The sequence below is a fragment of the Pteronotus mesoamericanus genome, unplaced genomic scaffold (assembly GCF_021234165.1).
Source record: "Pteronotus mesoamericanus isolate MK-2021 breed Mesoamerican mustached bat unplaced genomic scaffold, CSHL_Meso_final contig_68, whole genome shotgun sequence".
Lineage (NCBI taxonomy): Eukaryota > Metazoa > Chordata > Mammalia > Chiroptera > Mormoopidae > Pteronotus > Pteronotus mesoamericanus.
In genome coordinates, this window is record NW_026555234.1 from 1138166 (window position 1) to 1155336 (window position 17171).

At 57.1% G+C, this 17171-nt stretch overlaps 1 protein-coding gene across 1 annotated transcript in view; it reads left to right on the forward strand.

Moving 5' to 3' along the window:
* Positions 1-17171, forward strand: part of FAM193A (family with sequence similarity 193 member A) — a 105952-nt gene that overhangs the window by 44449 nt on the left and 44332 nt on the right. Inside the window, exons 3-6 of the mRNA XM_054581877.1 lie at positions 9709-9839; positions 10306-10473; positions 13303-13537; positions 16321-16445. Of these exons, the coding sequence (XP_054437852.1) occupies positions 9709-9839; positions 10306-10473; positions 13303-13537; positions 16321-16445 (659 nt within the window). The remainder of the gene's footprint in view (positions 1-9708; positions 9840-10305; positions 10474-13302; positions 13538-16320; positions 16446-17171) is intronic.

The following is a 17171-nucleotide window of genomic DNA, read 5'->3' on the forward strand; positions in this document are numbered from 1 at the left end:
ATGCTTAATATGCTGAAAATGTCACATATTTTCTTCCATCTTAATATTAAAATGGCCACACAAAAACTCCCCAATTCCGGTAATTTTTTTTTAATGCACACCAAAATGACGCTGTTAGAATACAGCCTAACAAAATTGTTTCATACGAAAAAGACAACGAAGCGCCACTAGAGCCATCTTACAGGGAAAAGAATCAAATGAATGTTGTGGCCAACTGAATAGATAGAAGAGATTTGTTATAGGGATTGGCTCGTGCGGTTATGGTGGCCGTGAGTCTCATGACCTAGCCTGCCACTGGGGACCTGGGAAGCTGCTGGTGGCGTTGTGTCCGATTCCAGAGGCCTGAGAAGCGAGGCGCTGGCGGTGCCGCGCAGGTCCGGGCACCAAGTGCTGCAGCCTGCGGGCAGGAGGCGCCCCTCTTGAGGGGCGCAGTCTTTTTTATTTGGTGCCAGCTCCTCCAGAGACACCCTCAGGGGCACACCTGAAAGCAGGGTCCACCAGCTGCGCGGATCTCCCTCAGCCTGCTCAGCTCGACCCATAAAATTAGCCACCACAGAGTGCTTCTCTGTGGACTCAAGTGCCAGGTCATGGGTAAATGAAGTTCTTGCTTTATGCGAGCTCACCAGCTCCCCGCCCGCGCGCTGCCCGCGCCCCCCCCAGCAGCACCTCAGCTTCAGGCACCCTCGCTGCCGGCAGAGCTCCCAGTTGTGCAGGAGTGGGGAGCGGAAAGGGAGGCGAAGTGTGCACTTGTAAGTCCCACCGAGATGAAGAGTTGGGGTCTCTTTCTGGAAGAGTCCTCCTGCGGTTGAGGCGCAGTCTGCAGGCAGGGCTGCGTAGGGTGCGGTAAGGCGCGGTGGGGCATGGGGATGTTGCCAGAAACTGGTTTTGAGAGAGAGAGCGGATTTAGCAGGGCTGGGTGGAGCGGGAGTGGGTACGCTTTCAGGTGGTCTCTGCGAAATGGCAACAGCGAGCTGGCGGAGGAGCGTCCAGGTGGCTGGCCAGCCTGAGGTCCGTATCGAAGGTGGAGATGTCACGGTGCAGGGGCCCCCCCATGCCCATCGCCAAGGACGTCCTCTCCACAGCACCCAGGTGTTGGACAAGGAGAGCTGTGCAGGGGGCTGGTGAACGTGGGCCGCCTTTGAAGCGGCTGTGCAGGCCTGGAGGACGGGCGCACCCAGTCTCCCCGGAGGGCGCCCGCGTCACCATCCTCATGCAGCAGCTCTCTCCTCCGGATCCGGCTGCGTGTGGTCATCGGCCTCCGTGTTTACGGTCTGGGAGAGCATGCGCCATGGTACACTGGGTCGTGGTGAAGGCCAGGAAAGGCACACGTCCCAGGAAGGCAGATAAAGTCCGGGTCTGCAAGGCGGAGTCCTTGATGGCTCGGGAGTGCGCTAGAGCGGGCACGGCCAAGGCCGCTCGTGCTCCGTCGCCAGCCCGCGGCCGACCGGCCCCTGCAGCCCATGCAGCCCATGCGGCTCTTCTCTCACTACCGGCCACCTGCGGGGACCTCCGTTGAGGGCCGGCTGCACCGTGGCTCTTCCTCCTCACTCTCCCTACGCCCGTGAAGGCGCGCAGCCGAACCCCCTCATGGCTGCCCGCCCTTAGTTTGGATCCTGGCGGGAGCCTCCTCGCGGGCTCATCCCCAACCCCTCACACAGGGAGCTGCATTTGCCACTCGTCCTGTGCTGCTGGCGTGTGTTCTGCTGCCTTTCCCAGTCAGGGCAGGCGTGACTCAGTCATCCGGGGACCGCCCCGACCTGCCCCGCCCCACCCCACCCCACCCCACCCCACCCCACATCGCTGGTCGGCTGCATCCCGAAGGTCACGCCTACCTTGCCCCAAATGCAGCACAGCTGTTAAATTGGCCTTTGCTATGAAAAGTATTGGAAACCCTGTCTGCGCCCCCCCCAGCAAGGGCTGGGGGAGCTTTGGGGGCCCCTCAGTCTGCACCCCGTTTCCCTTATATTCTCAGACGGTTACAGCACCTGTCTGTGTTCTGCCACTGCGGGGGTGGCACTTGCAGGCCCCTGGGGTGCTGTGTGTCGGGGCCTTGGCCTGGCTCCTGTGGCCTGGGCGGCCGCGGAGGGGACACAGCGGTTGTCTCAGTGCTTAGCTCTGTGCTGAGGCTACATGAAGAGCCTGCGAAAGCCTGGCCTGCTCCATGCAGGAGACCCGGTGCCGGAGAAGACGCTCCGCAGAGGCCGGAAGTGCCCGCGATGGAGCGGCCAGGGCCAGACCGCGGTGAGTGCGGGCCTCCGATTTCAGCTCGTCACTCCTCTGTCTTTAAAATCATGTGAATTTGAGTTTTAATGATTTTCAGAGTGTGTAAGTTGTAGGCCAGCTCTTGGGTTTCTACCCTTACACAAGAGCTTAAAAAACACAAGTTGCCTCGCAGTTTACATTTGCGTGTGTCTAAGCGACAGGAAGTTTGTCTGGTTCGGGGTGGGAGATGGCCCCTCCCGGGGGGGTCCTTTTTTCTTTGATGAGGTCTGTGTGGCACAGAAGCTTCCAGCCGCAAGGACAAGTCTTCAGCAAATTAATAGTCTTTTTTGTTTGTTTTCAAGGCTCTGTGGGTTGTGGACAAAGCGGCCGTGTCTGTGTTCTCACGTGTGCGTGTGGCTGAGATGGAAGTCCCGTGTTTCACATGGAGGAGCCGGGTTCTTTCGTAGTTACTGTATATAGGCGTGTAGTTCCCATTTAAACCAGCCATTGAGGGCTCGGCTAATATTTGTTTCATCTTTAGTGTTTGCCCTGTTGCGTCACGGATCACAATACAAACATAGAGTTCCTCATAATGAACTTTATGAAAGTGGTGGCTGACGTAATTTATCCCTGCTGCCCAGAATTGTCCGAATGAGAGGACAGAAAGCTCATCGGAATGGTGAGCTCTGGCTTTTTCCACTTGACATAATGCTTTTGAGATTCACGCGCGGCGTTGCACATGCCGGCGGCTGATTTTTACTTCCGAGTGGCACTCCGTTGCCTGGGGGAGCCACAGCCCGCTTCCCTGTGAGCGGTGGGAGGGTGTCCGTGTTCCCTGGGTCCGGCCGTCAAGAGCGCAGCTCTGAGTGACGGCGCTTCGTGCAAGTCTTCGGTGCGGACACGGTGGATTTCTCGTTGATAAGAACCTAGGAGCGGGATTCCAGGTCACAGGTCAAGCGCATGACAGGAGCGGGTGTTCGTTCCTGTACTCCCTTCCAGCCCTGTGGGAAGGTCCCCTTGGTCTCCACCCTGGCCCAGGCGGTGCGACAGCCCTTTGTTGTAGCCACTCTGGTGGCTGGTGGTGTCATATTACATATGGCTTTAATTTGCATTTTCTAAATGACTTGTTGAGTATCTTTTTCTGTGCTTATTTTCCACCTGTCACTCTCTGGTGAAGTGGCTGTTCACATCTTTCACCTATGTTTAATTGAGTTGATTGTCTTACTGAGTTGTGAGAGATCTTTGCACATTTTGAATTCAAGCCTTTTATCATGAGATATGTGAGATATGTTTCTCACATATTTTCTCCCGGTGTGTGGCTTTCCTTTTTGCTTTTTAACACTATTGGTTTGCTTTTCGAGAAACAGGCTATATAAAACACTGTTTCTTGGAAAGCAAAAGTTTTACCTTTTGATCAAGTCCAATTCATCAACTTTTAAATGACTTGGGCTTTGTGTTTTCTATGGAGGAAATCTTTGCTACCCAGAGTTATAAAGATCTGTTTCCCATCCTGGCTGGTGTGACTCCATGGACTGAGCACTGGACTGCGGACTGAAAGGTCACCAGTTCGATTCCCGGTCAGGGTACATGGCTGGATTGTGGGCCAGGTCCTCAGTTGGGGGCGTGCGAGAGGCAACCAATCTGTTTCTCTCCCTCTCTCCTTCCTTTCCCTTCTCTCTAAAATAAATAAATAAATAAAAATTTAAAAATCTATTTCCCTATTCTTTTTCTGGACATTTTATGGTTTGAAGTTAAACATTTGACCTGCGATCCATGGTCATGAAGTTTACGTGTTTTGTAGAGTAACAATTGCAGGTCACCCTTTTTGCTTGTGGATGCCCCTTTCCAGACTGTTTGTTGAAAATACTATTTTTCCTCATTGAATTATATTGGCATCTTTGTCACAAAGTCAGTCAGTGATGCGTGCGTGGGTCTGCTTCTGGACGCTGTGCTCCACTTGGCGTGTATTATATGCTGTCCTTTTGCCAGCGCCGTACTGTCTTGATGCTGGAAGCTTTTTATAGCAAGTCCGGAAGTCAGGGAGCATGGAAGTCCTCCAGCTTTGTTCCCTTTTTCACGGGCTCTGGCTCTCCTCGGTCCTTCGCGTGTCCGCGGAAAGTTCGGAGGCGCCCTCTGGTTTCCGCGGGTTGGCCTGTGGAGGGGAAGCGGGCGCCGCGGTGCATTGCAGGCCAGGCTGGGGAGGGCTGATGCCTCAGTATTGAGTCTTCAGTCTGTGAATGTGGTATGGCTCTCCATTAATTTAGGTCTTTTACATTTATTCTTAGAATAGCTTTGCAGTCTTCAAATGACAGGCTTTGCACATAGTGCATCGAAAACTTTCTGAAGTATTTTTGTTGTTGTTGTTTTAAATATTTTCTAAAATTTTTTCCTACTCAATTCTTTATTGCTAGTATATAGAAATACAGCTGTTTTTTGTATGTTGAGCTTATGTCCTGTGAAATCCCATTTATTCTAGTGGCCTCTTGGTATACTCTAGGATTTTCTATGTAGATGATCACTTCATCTACAAATAACATATTTCTTCTATTCCAGTCCGTATTTCATTTTTCCTTGCCTTTTTACCCTGGGTAGAACCTCTGGTGTGATGTTGCATAGGAGCGGTATGAGCAGACAGCCCTCCCCATCCCTGTTCCCAGGGGACAGCATCTCTTCTGTTGCCGTGAGGTATGAGGTTAGCTGTAGAGTGGGGCAGGTCAGGTTCAAGAACTTTATTTCTGTTTTTAGTTCGCCGAGACTTGTTGTGAATGGATATTTAATTTGTTCCAACTTTTCCTACATCTATTGAGATGATCATAGAAGTTCTTCTTTAGTTTGTGAAAATTACTTATGGTATCATAATTTTTTAAATATTGAAAGAACTTTGCATTCCTGGGATAATCCAAGCTATTATCCATTCTGTAGGTTGCAATATTGAATTTGCAAATGTTTTAAGGATTATTGCGTCTGTATTCATGGAGGATACTAGTCTGTAAATTTCTTGTCTCAGAATATCTTTGTGTGGTTTGGTGTCAGTGTAATTAATATGTTATGGAATGAACTAGGAAGTATTCTCTCATCTTTGAGAATTTTTTGGAAAAGTTTGTGTAGCATCGGTACTATTTCTACCTTAAATGTTTGGTAGGATTCCCCAGCAAAGCTGTCCTGACCACGCGTTGCCTTATTGGGAAGGTCAGGTTTTTTTTCCTTTGTTTTGTTTTTCTGGCCTGTAAACAGCAAACACTTGTTTCTCACATTTCCAGAGGCTGGGAAGTCCCAGGATCAAAGCATCAGCAGATTCCGCGCCTGGGGCGCGCCCCTCTCCTTGGTTCCTATAGGTCTTCTCATTCTGTCCTCACATGCCCTAAGGGCATTATGGGGAAGGTTTTGAACTGTGAGTTCAGTTTATTTGATAAAGGTTATCTCGTTCTTCCTGAGAGAGCTTTGTTAATGTTTGTCTTAAGTTTGTGTCACTCTTTGACAGTACATAGAAGTCACAGCTTTCGGCTGTACCCCCTAAACCTTATGCAGCGCTCTCTGTCAGTTATATCTTCATAAGACTGCGGGTGGGCTGTGGATTTATTCATTTTATGTCAGATGTGTTTGCACGGAGTTGTTGAACATATTCCTTTATTCTCATTTAATTTCTGGGATCTCAGTGACCGTGTCCTGCCCCGTCCCTTACATTCCCAGTATTTCCGCTGTTTGAGCTTTGTCTCTTTTTCCTTGATAGTTTGGCTAGACGTTTATCATTATCAGTTTCATTAAACTTCTGGTTGAATTGATTGTCCATTTTTTATTTCAGTAATTTTTGCTCTTAAAGTTTATTATTTCTGTCTACTTTAGATTTAATTTGTTATTCTTTTGGTTTCTTTACGTAGTTTACATTATTGATTTAAGACCTTCTTTTCTCATACACATATTTAATTCCACAAAATTCTATTGGAACATTACTGGAGTGGCATCCCCCAAATTTTGATATATTGTCTTTCATTCTACTCAAAATATATTTTTTAAAGTTTTTATTTATTTTTAGAGAGTGGGAAAGGGAGGGAGAGAGGGAGGGAAACATCCGTGTGTGGTTGCTTCTTGCACGCCTCCTCCTGGGGACCTGGCTCGCAGCCCAAGCCTGTGCCCTGATGGGGAAGGGAACCGGTGACCTTTCAGTTTGCAGGCTGGTGCTCAGCCCGCTGAGTCGCCCTAGCCGGGGCCAGTGCTGTCAGCTAAAGGCTCCATGCTGCAGTGACGTCCCCAGGGTGCATTCATCTTCTAACTGGAAGTTTGCATCTTTCGACTCTCTTTTTGTCATGGGTGATCGTTCGGGTCTGCTGCAGCCCAAGAACGAACTTTTATGACCTAACGTTTAACGTTGTTGCGTGTGTGCCTCGGCCAGGCTCGGGTGCCGTTTCTCGCACCCTGGGACGCACCCGTGTCCTGTGGCTGGGAGGTGGGCACCGTGACTCGGGGAGGGTGGCCCTGGGCTGCGGGTAGTGCCCATGCTGCCTGCGCCCTTTCACGCGTCTCTGTCGGGTTCCTGTCGCCCTTTTGTCTGGACCACTGTCACCTGCGAGCGAGATGTCCTGATCTTCTTTTACAAATGCTTCATCCGTTCTTTTTAGTCTCGTTTCTTGCTGTGCTTCACTTTGGATTATTTTTATTATTTGTATTCAGGTTTATTGATAATCTACTGTGCTTAGTTCTTAAGTCTGTGCTGTTTATTTTTTAAGATTTTTTTAAAAAGACAATACAGTTGTGTTATCTTATTTAAGCCATTAACTCTGTGGCAGTCTGTCACAGTGACAGAAAACTTGCACGCTTTCGCCCACAAGGCCAGCATGGGTCTTGTTGGCGGCTGTGTCCCCTAAGTCCCCAACCCCCAGCACAGGGCCCCACTCCGGGGAGCCGCCACTGATGGGGTGGTGGCCGCACTGGCCAGGCGCTCCTGCCCGCTTGGCTGGGAGGGTGGGCCCAGAAGGGGACAGACACCTGATCTCCTGGATAGTTTTCGTCTCTGGAAGTTCTGTTTGCTTACTTCTTTATACGTTCCGTTCCTCTCCTTGTGTTTATGCTTCTTCCCTCCGCTTTCTTGAGCACGTGGAGCTTATCTGTAACCTCCAGCTCCAGATGCTGGTCTGTCGGTAGCATCATGTCTATTATTTTGGGGGCTATTTCTATATGATTGGTTTCTCTGCTGGTTATGTGTCATATTTCCCTGCTTGTTGGTTTTGTTATTGGATGCTGGACATTGTGCATTTTACATTGTCCAGTGGTGAGTTTTGTTGTATTCTTTTAAACTGCATTGGACTTGGACCAAATATAGTAACTGAAGTTAAGTCTGCATGAGCTGAGTACTATAAGGGGATGCAGTTAAGGATTTACTGTGCGGTCCTCACGCGCCCTGTTTTCAGAGGCCTGACTCCGCCCACTGCCAGCAGGAAACGCTCTTTCCCATGTGCTCGGTTGCTGTTCCGGGGCTGCTGTGTGCAAGGCAGCATGTGGGTGCAGGTGCGCTGCGGGGGCAGCTCGGGAAGGACCCTGCAATAAAGGCCAATGAGACAGGCGGTCGCCAGGGTTCCGGCAGGCAGTTTATAACGGCAGGAGATCCCGGGGTGGTTCAGGTCAGGGGATGGTGCCGTCCCACTCGTTTTAACCAGCGGCGGCGGGTCCCCTACTCAGATCTGTTCATGAAGCTGAGGCTCCGGCAAAGCGGGTCCAGGGAGCAGCCAGCCACTCTGGAGCTTGGGGAGGTGGGGTAGGAGTTCTGAGGGTGCTGCTGGGGCCCGGGGCAGTGGAGGGGCTGCAGGCCCCACTGGTGGGCTTGTTGGGGCCCCTCACACTCCAGGTGGCGGGTGCCAGCTGGGAAGAGCCTGGGCGCTAGGGGAGGCCCTGCCTTCGCGGTGCCTCACCAGCAGCCTCTTCTGACAAGGCTGGATGCACGCCCCGGCCAGGCCACGGAGCAGTGTGCACGGCCAGCCCCTTCTGCATCAAGCAGGGCCAGCCAAGAAGGGTGGGTTCGGAGCAGAGGGGCAAAAGTTGATGACAGGCTCGCCTGCCTCCCTGCGTAGGCGTTGCCCTTCTCCCAGAGGCGTGGCAGGCGGGGAGAATGGGGGAGGGACTCCATCGCTGAGATAGAGGGCGTTCTGGGGCAGTGAAGGCAGAGCCGGCACCTATACCAGGACCTTGACCACGGCGGTCAGGAAGCCGATCTGTCTCCAAGTTGGGGGCTCGGGCAGGGGGCTCGGCGCTGTCTCATGTATGGCTTCACCCTGGCTGCTGCTTGGAGAGGCGGTCTCAGTGGGTTGGCGTGGGAGCCCAGGCAAGAGGTGGCTGCGGCTCCACAGGCTGGAAGCTGGGGTGGACTGGGGGGCGGTGAGTCCGCTTAGCCCTGGAGGCAGGAGGGGCAAGGCAGGCGCGCCCACCTTCACTGAGGCGGCCTGCACACCCAGCTGGAGGTGGGACCCAGGCCCCCTGGGACAGGCAGACCTCGGGGCAACAGGAGGAGGAGCCATCCGGCGCTCTGCCCTCCCCCTGGGCTGCCGGCACCGTGGCCAGGGCGCTGGCTGGCCTGGTGGTGGGGCCTGGGTGGGGAGGGGCCGGGGCCTCCCCCACTGTGTTTGGCCTCCACCTCTAAGACTGGGCACCAGAGTCCCAGTCGGGTCCTGTCACCGGGGGACAGGGTGCCAGCTGGTGGACCGTGCGATTACGTTCCGACATGGGGGGAACGCGGAGGCCGGGGTTTGTGGAGTGGGCCCCACAGTTGTCCTGGTGTTCCCTGTGGTGGCTCTTGGCGACACCTTTCAGGTGCTGTTGGGTGGTGAGGCACAGAGGCTGCGCCTGCTCCGCCGTCCTTCACGGAGCAGCCTCTCCCCTCAGCCAGAGCCGGCGGCCGTCCTGACAGGAGCCCGTGCCACGCCAAGGCCTCCGGACGTGGCACCGGGGGGGCCGCAGGAGTTCTGCCCAGCGCCATCGCAGGGGCCGGCTGCGTCCCTTCCTGGGGGTTCCCGCTGGGGTGATCGCCGTGGGCTGCCTAGGACACTAGGTGGGTTTGCCCTTTTCGGAGAAGGAAGGAAGCTATTCGCTCTCCTCAGGGGAGTATGATGTAATGGTCAGAGGGAAACAACGGATTCCAGGCACAATTTTTGGGTGTAAGGAGAAGTTTTCTCTGTAACGTTGGTTCAGAAATTTTCAGTGTCTCAGTTTTGTGGGGTTTTTTAAAGGTATTTGTCTGAAATTTGTATATGAGCATTTGGTTTTTAAACTTTAATTTATTTATATCCCATCACCATTTATGCCCCTACATCCTCTTCTGCCCCGCCCCCACCACAGGCACCAGCCACACTGTTGTCCGCGCCCGCGAGGTCCAGTGACCGGGCTGCACTAGCCGGCGGAATGGAGACAGACTCAGGAAGCGCAGGGCCGGGGCTGGGGGCGGCGGGGGGGCAGCGAGAGAGAACACTGTGCAGGAACATTTGGATGTGACTGGTCTGTGCTGTTCTCTCTTTCAAACAGGGCCAGGACTTCCTGCTCCACGGCCCTCTAGGCGGGTCCCCGGCAGAGGCAGGCGGCGGGAGGCTGGCCCTGGGTGCCCAGCCGCCGCCCTCGGACACAGCGTGTGCCTGCGAGGCCTGCAGCGAGCGCAGGTACCAGAGCGGACGGGGCCCACCGAACCGGTGCTGGGCTGGGGTGGGATCGGCTTCTGCGTAAAGGCCGCACGCTCCCGAGAGGGAGCCTGCGCCCAGGGCGGCCGTTGGTGCGGAGCCCCGGGTGAGTGAGGCTCCTCCCTCCTTCCGAGCCCGAGGACTGAGGAGGGAGCTAGTCCGCAGGAGGGACAGCAGCCAGGAGGGCTGGCCGCCCAGGGCCCAGGGCCTGGGTGGGGGCGAGAGCTGCCTCATGGGCCCCTGGACGGCAGAGGTCGGGGGGCCAGGCTGCTCAGCGTCTCTGATCCCTGTCTTGCGAGGGGAGCTGACACCCCCTGGGGACAGGACAGCTGACGGCCATGCAGCCAGCCACAGGGCGGCCGAGGCAGGCGGGCGGGAGGGCCTGTGGGGGTGGGGGTGGCGAGGATGGTGCTGACTGACCCTGACCTGCCCTCGTGCCACCTCACAGAGAGATCTCGGCCGAGACGGACCGGGAGCCGCAGCAGCTGCAGAACTACTGGTCCGAAGTGCGCTGCATGGTCCGCTGCATTTACCGCCAGGCGGGGACCCCGCTGGCAGGCGACCAAGACCAGTCCCTGGTGCCCGACAAGGAGGGGGTGAAGGAGCTCGTGGATAGGTACTCGTGTCCCCGGCCTGTGCCCCGGGCCTGGCCCTGCCTGGGGTGGGGTAGGGGCTCCGCGCCCAGGGCCCAGGGGCACGCCCCCAGTGTGACGGCCCCCGGCCTGGCTCGCTGAGACGCTCACGGCCTGTGTGATAAAAGCGAGGCGACATGCTTCTCGGTGCTTCGCACTGAGGCCGACCCTAAGCACCAACAGTGCGGGAGCGAGGACGAGCACTTTGCTCAGCCAGGAAGGGGTTTCAGCAGCTGCCCTGCCTGCCAGGTGAGGAGGCGGAGCGGCCGGCCAGCCGGGTGTTCCTAGGCATGACTGGCTCATGACCTAGTGCCTGCTCTTCAGACACCGCGTGCTCATGACAACACAGAATTTGAGGTGGACGTCATTTTTATTTCTTCTCATAGTTTTAGCATCTTTTTTCTCTTTTTTGAAATGTTCCAAATAAAAGTGAAAAATTTGAGCTAGAGATTTCATGGCTCAGTTCTCACATTGGTTTCTTTTTCTCATGTTTTGAATGCAGCACCTGTGGGTGCTGTATGAACTCCTGTTTGCTGTGGTGTTTCCTGGACGCGGGAGCAGTGGCGGGCCATGGGCTGTGACAGGCCGGAGAATCCGGCCCGTGAGTCAGGGAGGGACCCGTGAGCCTCTGCGGTGCTGTGAGACAGCTCCAGGCGGCGTGTGCCTTTTTTGAAGTTAGGTTTCCTAGTGAGTATTAGAGAAACACGCCTGACCTGCACGTGAGTTCCGTGACCGCACAGCTCCTGAGCGCTCAGGAAGAGGCCAGCGCGAAATAAGAAACAGTTGAAAGAGCACATTCAGCAAGTCGCAGTGCGGGGGGGGTGGGGGGGGCCTGTGCGGGCCTGGGGCTGGGACAGTGCCGCTCAGAGAGCGGGGCACACGGTCTGGGGTGCCAGGACCCCACAGCCCCGTTGGAGCTGTGCCTCTCAAACACTCTCTGGTTTCCCAGTCTTTGTGGCCAGGAGCACTTTTTGTTTAAATGCCGACACACTCAGGCAAGGGGTATCGGGGAGTCCGTTGGCAGGGGTGCCCCGGCTGGTGGCGGCGCCCTCTTCTCCCCTCTGGGGCCCCCGGCAGCCTGCATGATCCGGTGCTGCCTCCGCCTCGCGCTCACACCTTCATTCCTCTCCTGGAGTTTTGGCGTTTGCTCTTCTGTCTCGGAGTGTTCTGCCTTTTCCAGGGTTTCTCTTTTATCGCCCTTCCATCGTTCACATTGGTTTCCAGGCACCTTCCCAAAGAGGCCACCCTGTCTAAAGCCTGTGCGAGTGCGAGCTCCTGCGCGGCCCCTCGCCTGGCCGCCGCCTCGCGGGCCTAGGCGCCCGGCGCGGCCTCCAGCCCACGGTGCGGTCTGTCGCACGGGGACGCTTGGGTGCGCCTCCATGGCACCTCCAGCACACTCCTGCCTCAGCTGCGGGACTTGAGTGAGGTCTGTTGGCAAAGATACCCACACGTGGCCGTTTCATCAAATGTATAAGATACAGACATGGACAAGGAAGTAAGATACAATGTGTGTCTGATTTCACTAGGTTGAGGAACTAAGAAGGACGTGTACAGTGGACTTGAGTTTGGTGGTCCCTGTGTCCTTTGAGTTTTGTGTGGCTTTTCTCTAGCAGACGAAATTCATTCTGTTCCAGAGGATAATTAAGCGAGATCCTTAGACTGAACCTTCTGTTTATATCCCTGAAGTGTCCTGGCCACAGGAGGAATCCCACGGGTTTTCACTGTGTCTCTGGCCACGTTGTATATAAAGTGTCACACGTGCCACCGCAGGGCTTTACTTGGCTCTTTTACAGCCTCGGTGGGGTGGGAGTGTTCCAGTGGAATAGGCAGTAACTCTTTCTTCTCTCTCGGCCAGACGTGGTGCCCGGCAGGGGAAAGGATTCGTTATGTTAAGTCGAGGGACTGTAGTGTAAGGCGCTTCCCCGCTCGCGTCTAATGAAGCGGCTCCCCCCACTCCTGGGGTGGGGGCGGGGCCGGGCTGGTGGTCCTGTGACCCTCGCCCACCATCGAGGGGCCTTCAGAGGCTCAGGGTGGGCAGCAGCGCCAGACACTGGAGAGCCGGCTCGGAAGGGACTTCGGGGGGAATGTTAGCTGCTGCGGCCCGGGGGGTGGGGGGGTGTCCATTTTTTTTCTTGCTTTTCAGCTTAAAAATTTTATTTTATGTACTTTTCTTAGTTTTTCGGTGGGATAATTTTAAAAGAGATAAACTGTCTCTAAGTTTCCTGAGTATAAAAACAACACACCCTCACTGGGGTTGGGCACCGGACTCCTAGGAAAGGCAGGTGCTGTCTGCTGCGTCCCCCCTCCCTGCCCCCTCCTAGGAGTTGCCTCGGAGGGGTCATTTTCTCACCTGATAACGTATCGGCATTTAAACATAATCATCTTCAGTTGCCTTTGTTTTTAACTCAACGGCCCAGTGACAGCCTGAGTCAGTGGTGTGTCCGCTCTGCCACCTGCTGGCTCTGTGGGTCCCCACACCCTCCTGATCCTGTGTGGGCCTCAGCGTTCGAGCCTGGGAGAGCCCGCCAGCAGCGGGAGGCCGAGTCAGTGCTGGGGGAGGCAGGGCCGGCCCAGGGGAAGCTCCTAGGGAATGCCGGTGTCTCCGGGCCATTGTGGGATGACACCAGGAAGCTCCTGACACTCCGCCCACTTCCCTCTGTTGAGTTGGGTGGATGTACCTCTCCCAGGCTGAGAGAAGGGGGTGTCATTTCTGGGTCCTGGGGAAAGGCTTCAGGAACGATGTTCTGGATATAAAATGTCCCCCAAGGGGATCTGGGGTCCCGGGTGAGTGGTGACTGCCTTTCTCTGTGCAGGCTCTGCGAGAGGGACCCCTACCAGCTGTACCAGCGGCTGGAGCAGCAGGCCCGCGAGCACGTGCTGGAGATGAAGGTGCGCCTCCTGCGGCAGCTGTCGGCCGCGGCCCGCGTGCGGGCGCCCTCCGGCCTGCAGGGCCCGCCGCAGGCCCGCCAGTTCATCTCCCTGCTGCTCGAGGAGTACGGCGCTCTCTGCCGGGCCGCGCGCACCATCAGCTCCTTCCTCGGAACCCTGGTGAGCTGCGGCCTAGGCCCTGTCCCTACGATGCTCCGGCGGCGGGGCTGCCTGACTTCTCTGCCCTCTGCCTGCTTAGGACAGACGTCTTGCGTGGTGGACAGGTGGTGACGTGTCCTGAAACACGGTCTGGCGAGCATGAGGCCAAGGGAGTGAGGTGGCGGGCAGGACCTGGTGCGGACCGTGTGTGGTCAGCAGGGCAGGAAAAAGAAGCGGCTGCTCAGGCGGCCGGTCACTGATGCTGCTGCAGAGGCCTTGTGTGCCGCATGCCTGAAGAGGGTGCCTGCTTGCGGCCCCAGGGCTCACAGCCCCGGTTCACCGGAGGGGCCCCCTGCGGGCACCTCGAAGCCCTCACAAGGGAGGCAGGCAGGACGTGCCCCGCCCCCGGGTCCCGGTGCCACCGGGAATAGTGCAGCGTGCCGGACAGGGACGGGGGTGCCGTGGAAACGCAGCTGCTGTGACCCCACCCCTCAGAAGGGCGGCCTCTTGCCTCCCGGCGGCCCCAGAGGCACCTGTTCACTGGCGACGGTCTGGGAAGTTTTTGTCACGACTTGAGTTCAGCGAGCGGCACTCCGCCGGGCCGGTGCTGGGTGCTTGCTTGGTGGCGGAGCCACACTGTGAAACGAGTGGTCCTCAGAGTGTGAGCCTAATGGTCTGGATGTGATTCGAAAGTTTTGGACAGACCTCACCAGAAAAGTTTACATGGGCAGCATAATCGTAGCGGGTTCAGGGACTTTCTCAGGTGTCGCTACAGTAGAAAATGCCATTTGTGCAGTGACCTCCTGAAACCTTGAGGCGCGCGCTGGCCGTGGGAGGAGCTGGAGGGGAGCAGGCAACAGCCAGCCCTGCGCGAGGACCAGGGCCTCGGAAGCGGAGCCCAGTCAGGGAGCAGGCCTCAGCGCTCAGCGCCTGCCCCCACCGCGCCCCCCGCCCCCCAGCGGCGCTCTGAGGACGGCCGCCATGGCCCGGCGCCCCTGCCAGCAGCTGCTGCTGTGCACGGGCCAGCTGCCTCCGTGCAGGCCCCCGGGAGTCGGCGTGGGGTGCCCTTCTGTGACACTAACAGTGATGAGTTTGAACCGTGTTTATTGGTACAAACTCCTAGTGATTTACCCAGGGGTGTTTTCCTGTGGTTTGGAAGGGACTCATGAACTTGAAGCACAAAATACAGCTATTGGGTCGGTGATCTGTCTCAGCGTCACACAGAGGCGCCCCCTCTGGCCTCCCATGGCGCAGCAGACAGGCCCCGGACACTCCTGTCCTCTGAGGGAAACCACTGGGTCACTGGCTGAGGAGCCAAAGCAGGAGGACGTCTGTCAAAGCGCGTCGCTGCGATGTCAGGAAACGCAAGACAGCTCAGAGCCGAGGCGTTCATGGGCTCGAAAGCCAGCACTCACCATGGCTCCCAGTCCTGGGAGACGAGCTGCAGCCTGCGCCCGTCCCCGGCGGGGCTGCTCCTGCTCCTGGGCCGCGAGGGCTCGCGCTCAGTGCGGGGGGACAGGGCCTGCTGCGGTAGCCTCTGCCCTGGGCCTGGCCCTGTGCCTGCATGGCCTGGCCTCTGCAGAGGTCTGTGACCTGTGTCCTCTCATCGCTTCTGCCTGGGGCCGTGGCGTTACAGGCACATTGGGTGACACGCGTGCCCGTGGCTAAGTGTGTCGGCCCTGGGCCCTGGCCTTGTGCACGCCCCACCTCCCTGGGTTGCGCCGTGGCTCAGAGATGCGGGGTGTGGCGCGCAAGGGAGCCGCCGGGTGCGGTGGTGAGAGCAGGCGGGACGCCGAACGGCACTGAAGAGGGGTTGGGGGCTGTGCTGACGTCACCCCCCTCGGCTGAGTCTCTGCCCGGCCCTCGGGGGCAGCAGGAGCTAATGAGCGGCACTGGTTTGTGCACACAGAGAGCAGGCCCCCGGGGTGCGCGCAGCCTCGTCGTCACACAGACGTTCATCTTTCGGCCCCGTGCCCGGCAAGCATCAGGGACACGCCACGGAGCCTCCCCTGCAGGCTGTGTGCTGACGTCTCCATGTGGCTGAATGGCCACCAGGCACAGGCTGCTGTGTGTCGTCCCTGGAGGGCCCACTTCCGAGGGGACACGCAGCGACAGTGTGGAGCGTGAGGCAGTTCCCGAGCAGGCCGTCCTCAGGGCAGGACCCCGCCCCCTGTGCTGCGGGCAATTCGAGCACCAGCCGTGGGCGTGGCGCCCGCCGGTGGAAGCCAGATGCACCCGTGCCCCGTTGCAGCGAGACCTGCCAGGAGTGCTGGCTGCCTGTGGGGAAGGGACGCTGCTGTCCCTGCTGGGCCCCTCGCCTCTCTCAGTGACACTCTCTAGGGCAGCGAGTGCGCTCACAGGCGTTAAGATTGTCGTCTAAACTGAGTGGTCAGTTTGTCCAGGTTTATTAGGGACAGGAAGACCTGACCTTCCGCAAGTGTCCCTCAGGGAGCAGTTTGTGTCTGTCAGAGGGGAGGTTTCTCGAGACAGGCAAGAAAATGACCGTCCTTTGTCACCGAAAGATATACATGCATTTAAGTGCTGCAAAAAGTCGGGTTTCTGGTCGGTCTTGAAAGCGTAACTGTGAGACGACCGTCGTGTGTGCCGTCATTCGCTCTTTCCCTGCCCCCCACCCCCTGAGGGTCCCGTCCCCCTTGCCTCTGTGCGGGCGGAGGGCCGAGTCCCTGCCTTGCGGGCCCCCTGCACAGGGCCCGGGGCGGGCTGAGAGGGAGAGGACATCCTTCTGGGGGGTTTCAGCCTGCATCAACTCAGCACGTCTTCTATTTATTTATTTTTTTAACTAGGAAAATGAGCACTTGAAAAAGTTCCAGGTGACATGGGAACTGCATAATAAACACCTGTTTGAGAATCTGGTTTTTTCGGAGCCCCTCCTCCAGAGCAACCTGCCGGCGCTGGTGTCTCAGATCAGGTATTCCGTCTTCGTGTGTCCCTGTGTGCCCCCATGGCATGGCAGCGTGGTCCCTCTCCCTGCAGCGCAGCGGTGCCCCGCTCGCCGCCGCAGCGGGCGCGCTCCCGTCGCACAGACCGCGGGCCTCCGGGAAAGCCCGGCCCGGGGAAGGGGGCCACGAGCCCAGAGGGGCGCGGTTCGACTCTAGAGTGGCGAACCCAGTATCGGTGCTGCTAAGGTAACACCGCAGATTTTCCGTGAAGAAGGACAAGCTGCGGTAAACAGCATTTTACCTTGACAGGACCCGGGCATGGCCAGGTGTCTGGGCTGATGTCCTCGCTGTGGCACTGGGTGTGCAGGGGGCGGGGCGGGCGGAGGGCTACAGCGCCGGTCTGCGGGGCCAGGAGGCTCCTGGGCATGGGGCCAGCTACACCTACATGTCTCTGATGTCCCCTCAGCGTCCCTGTCTCAGCTCAGGTCCTTCCCACTGGTGTAGAGCGCGCCCAGGGTGCTCACCACTCCCCACCCAGGACCAAGGTGAGCGCACCCGGCCCGGGCCGGGTCTGCTATTGCTGAGCTTGGGGCCAGGCTGCTGGTTTCAGTCCTTGTCTGCTGGCCCCGCATGAACTGATGTGCACGTCCGGTGCGCCCTCGTGACAGGACCGGCGCAGTTGTTTTTATTGGCATGAACTTACTGAGACTTAGTTGGGCCAGACTCACAAAGAATGGAAATTACTATTTTCTTAC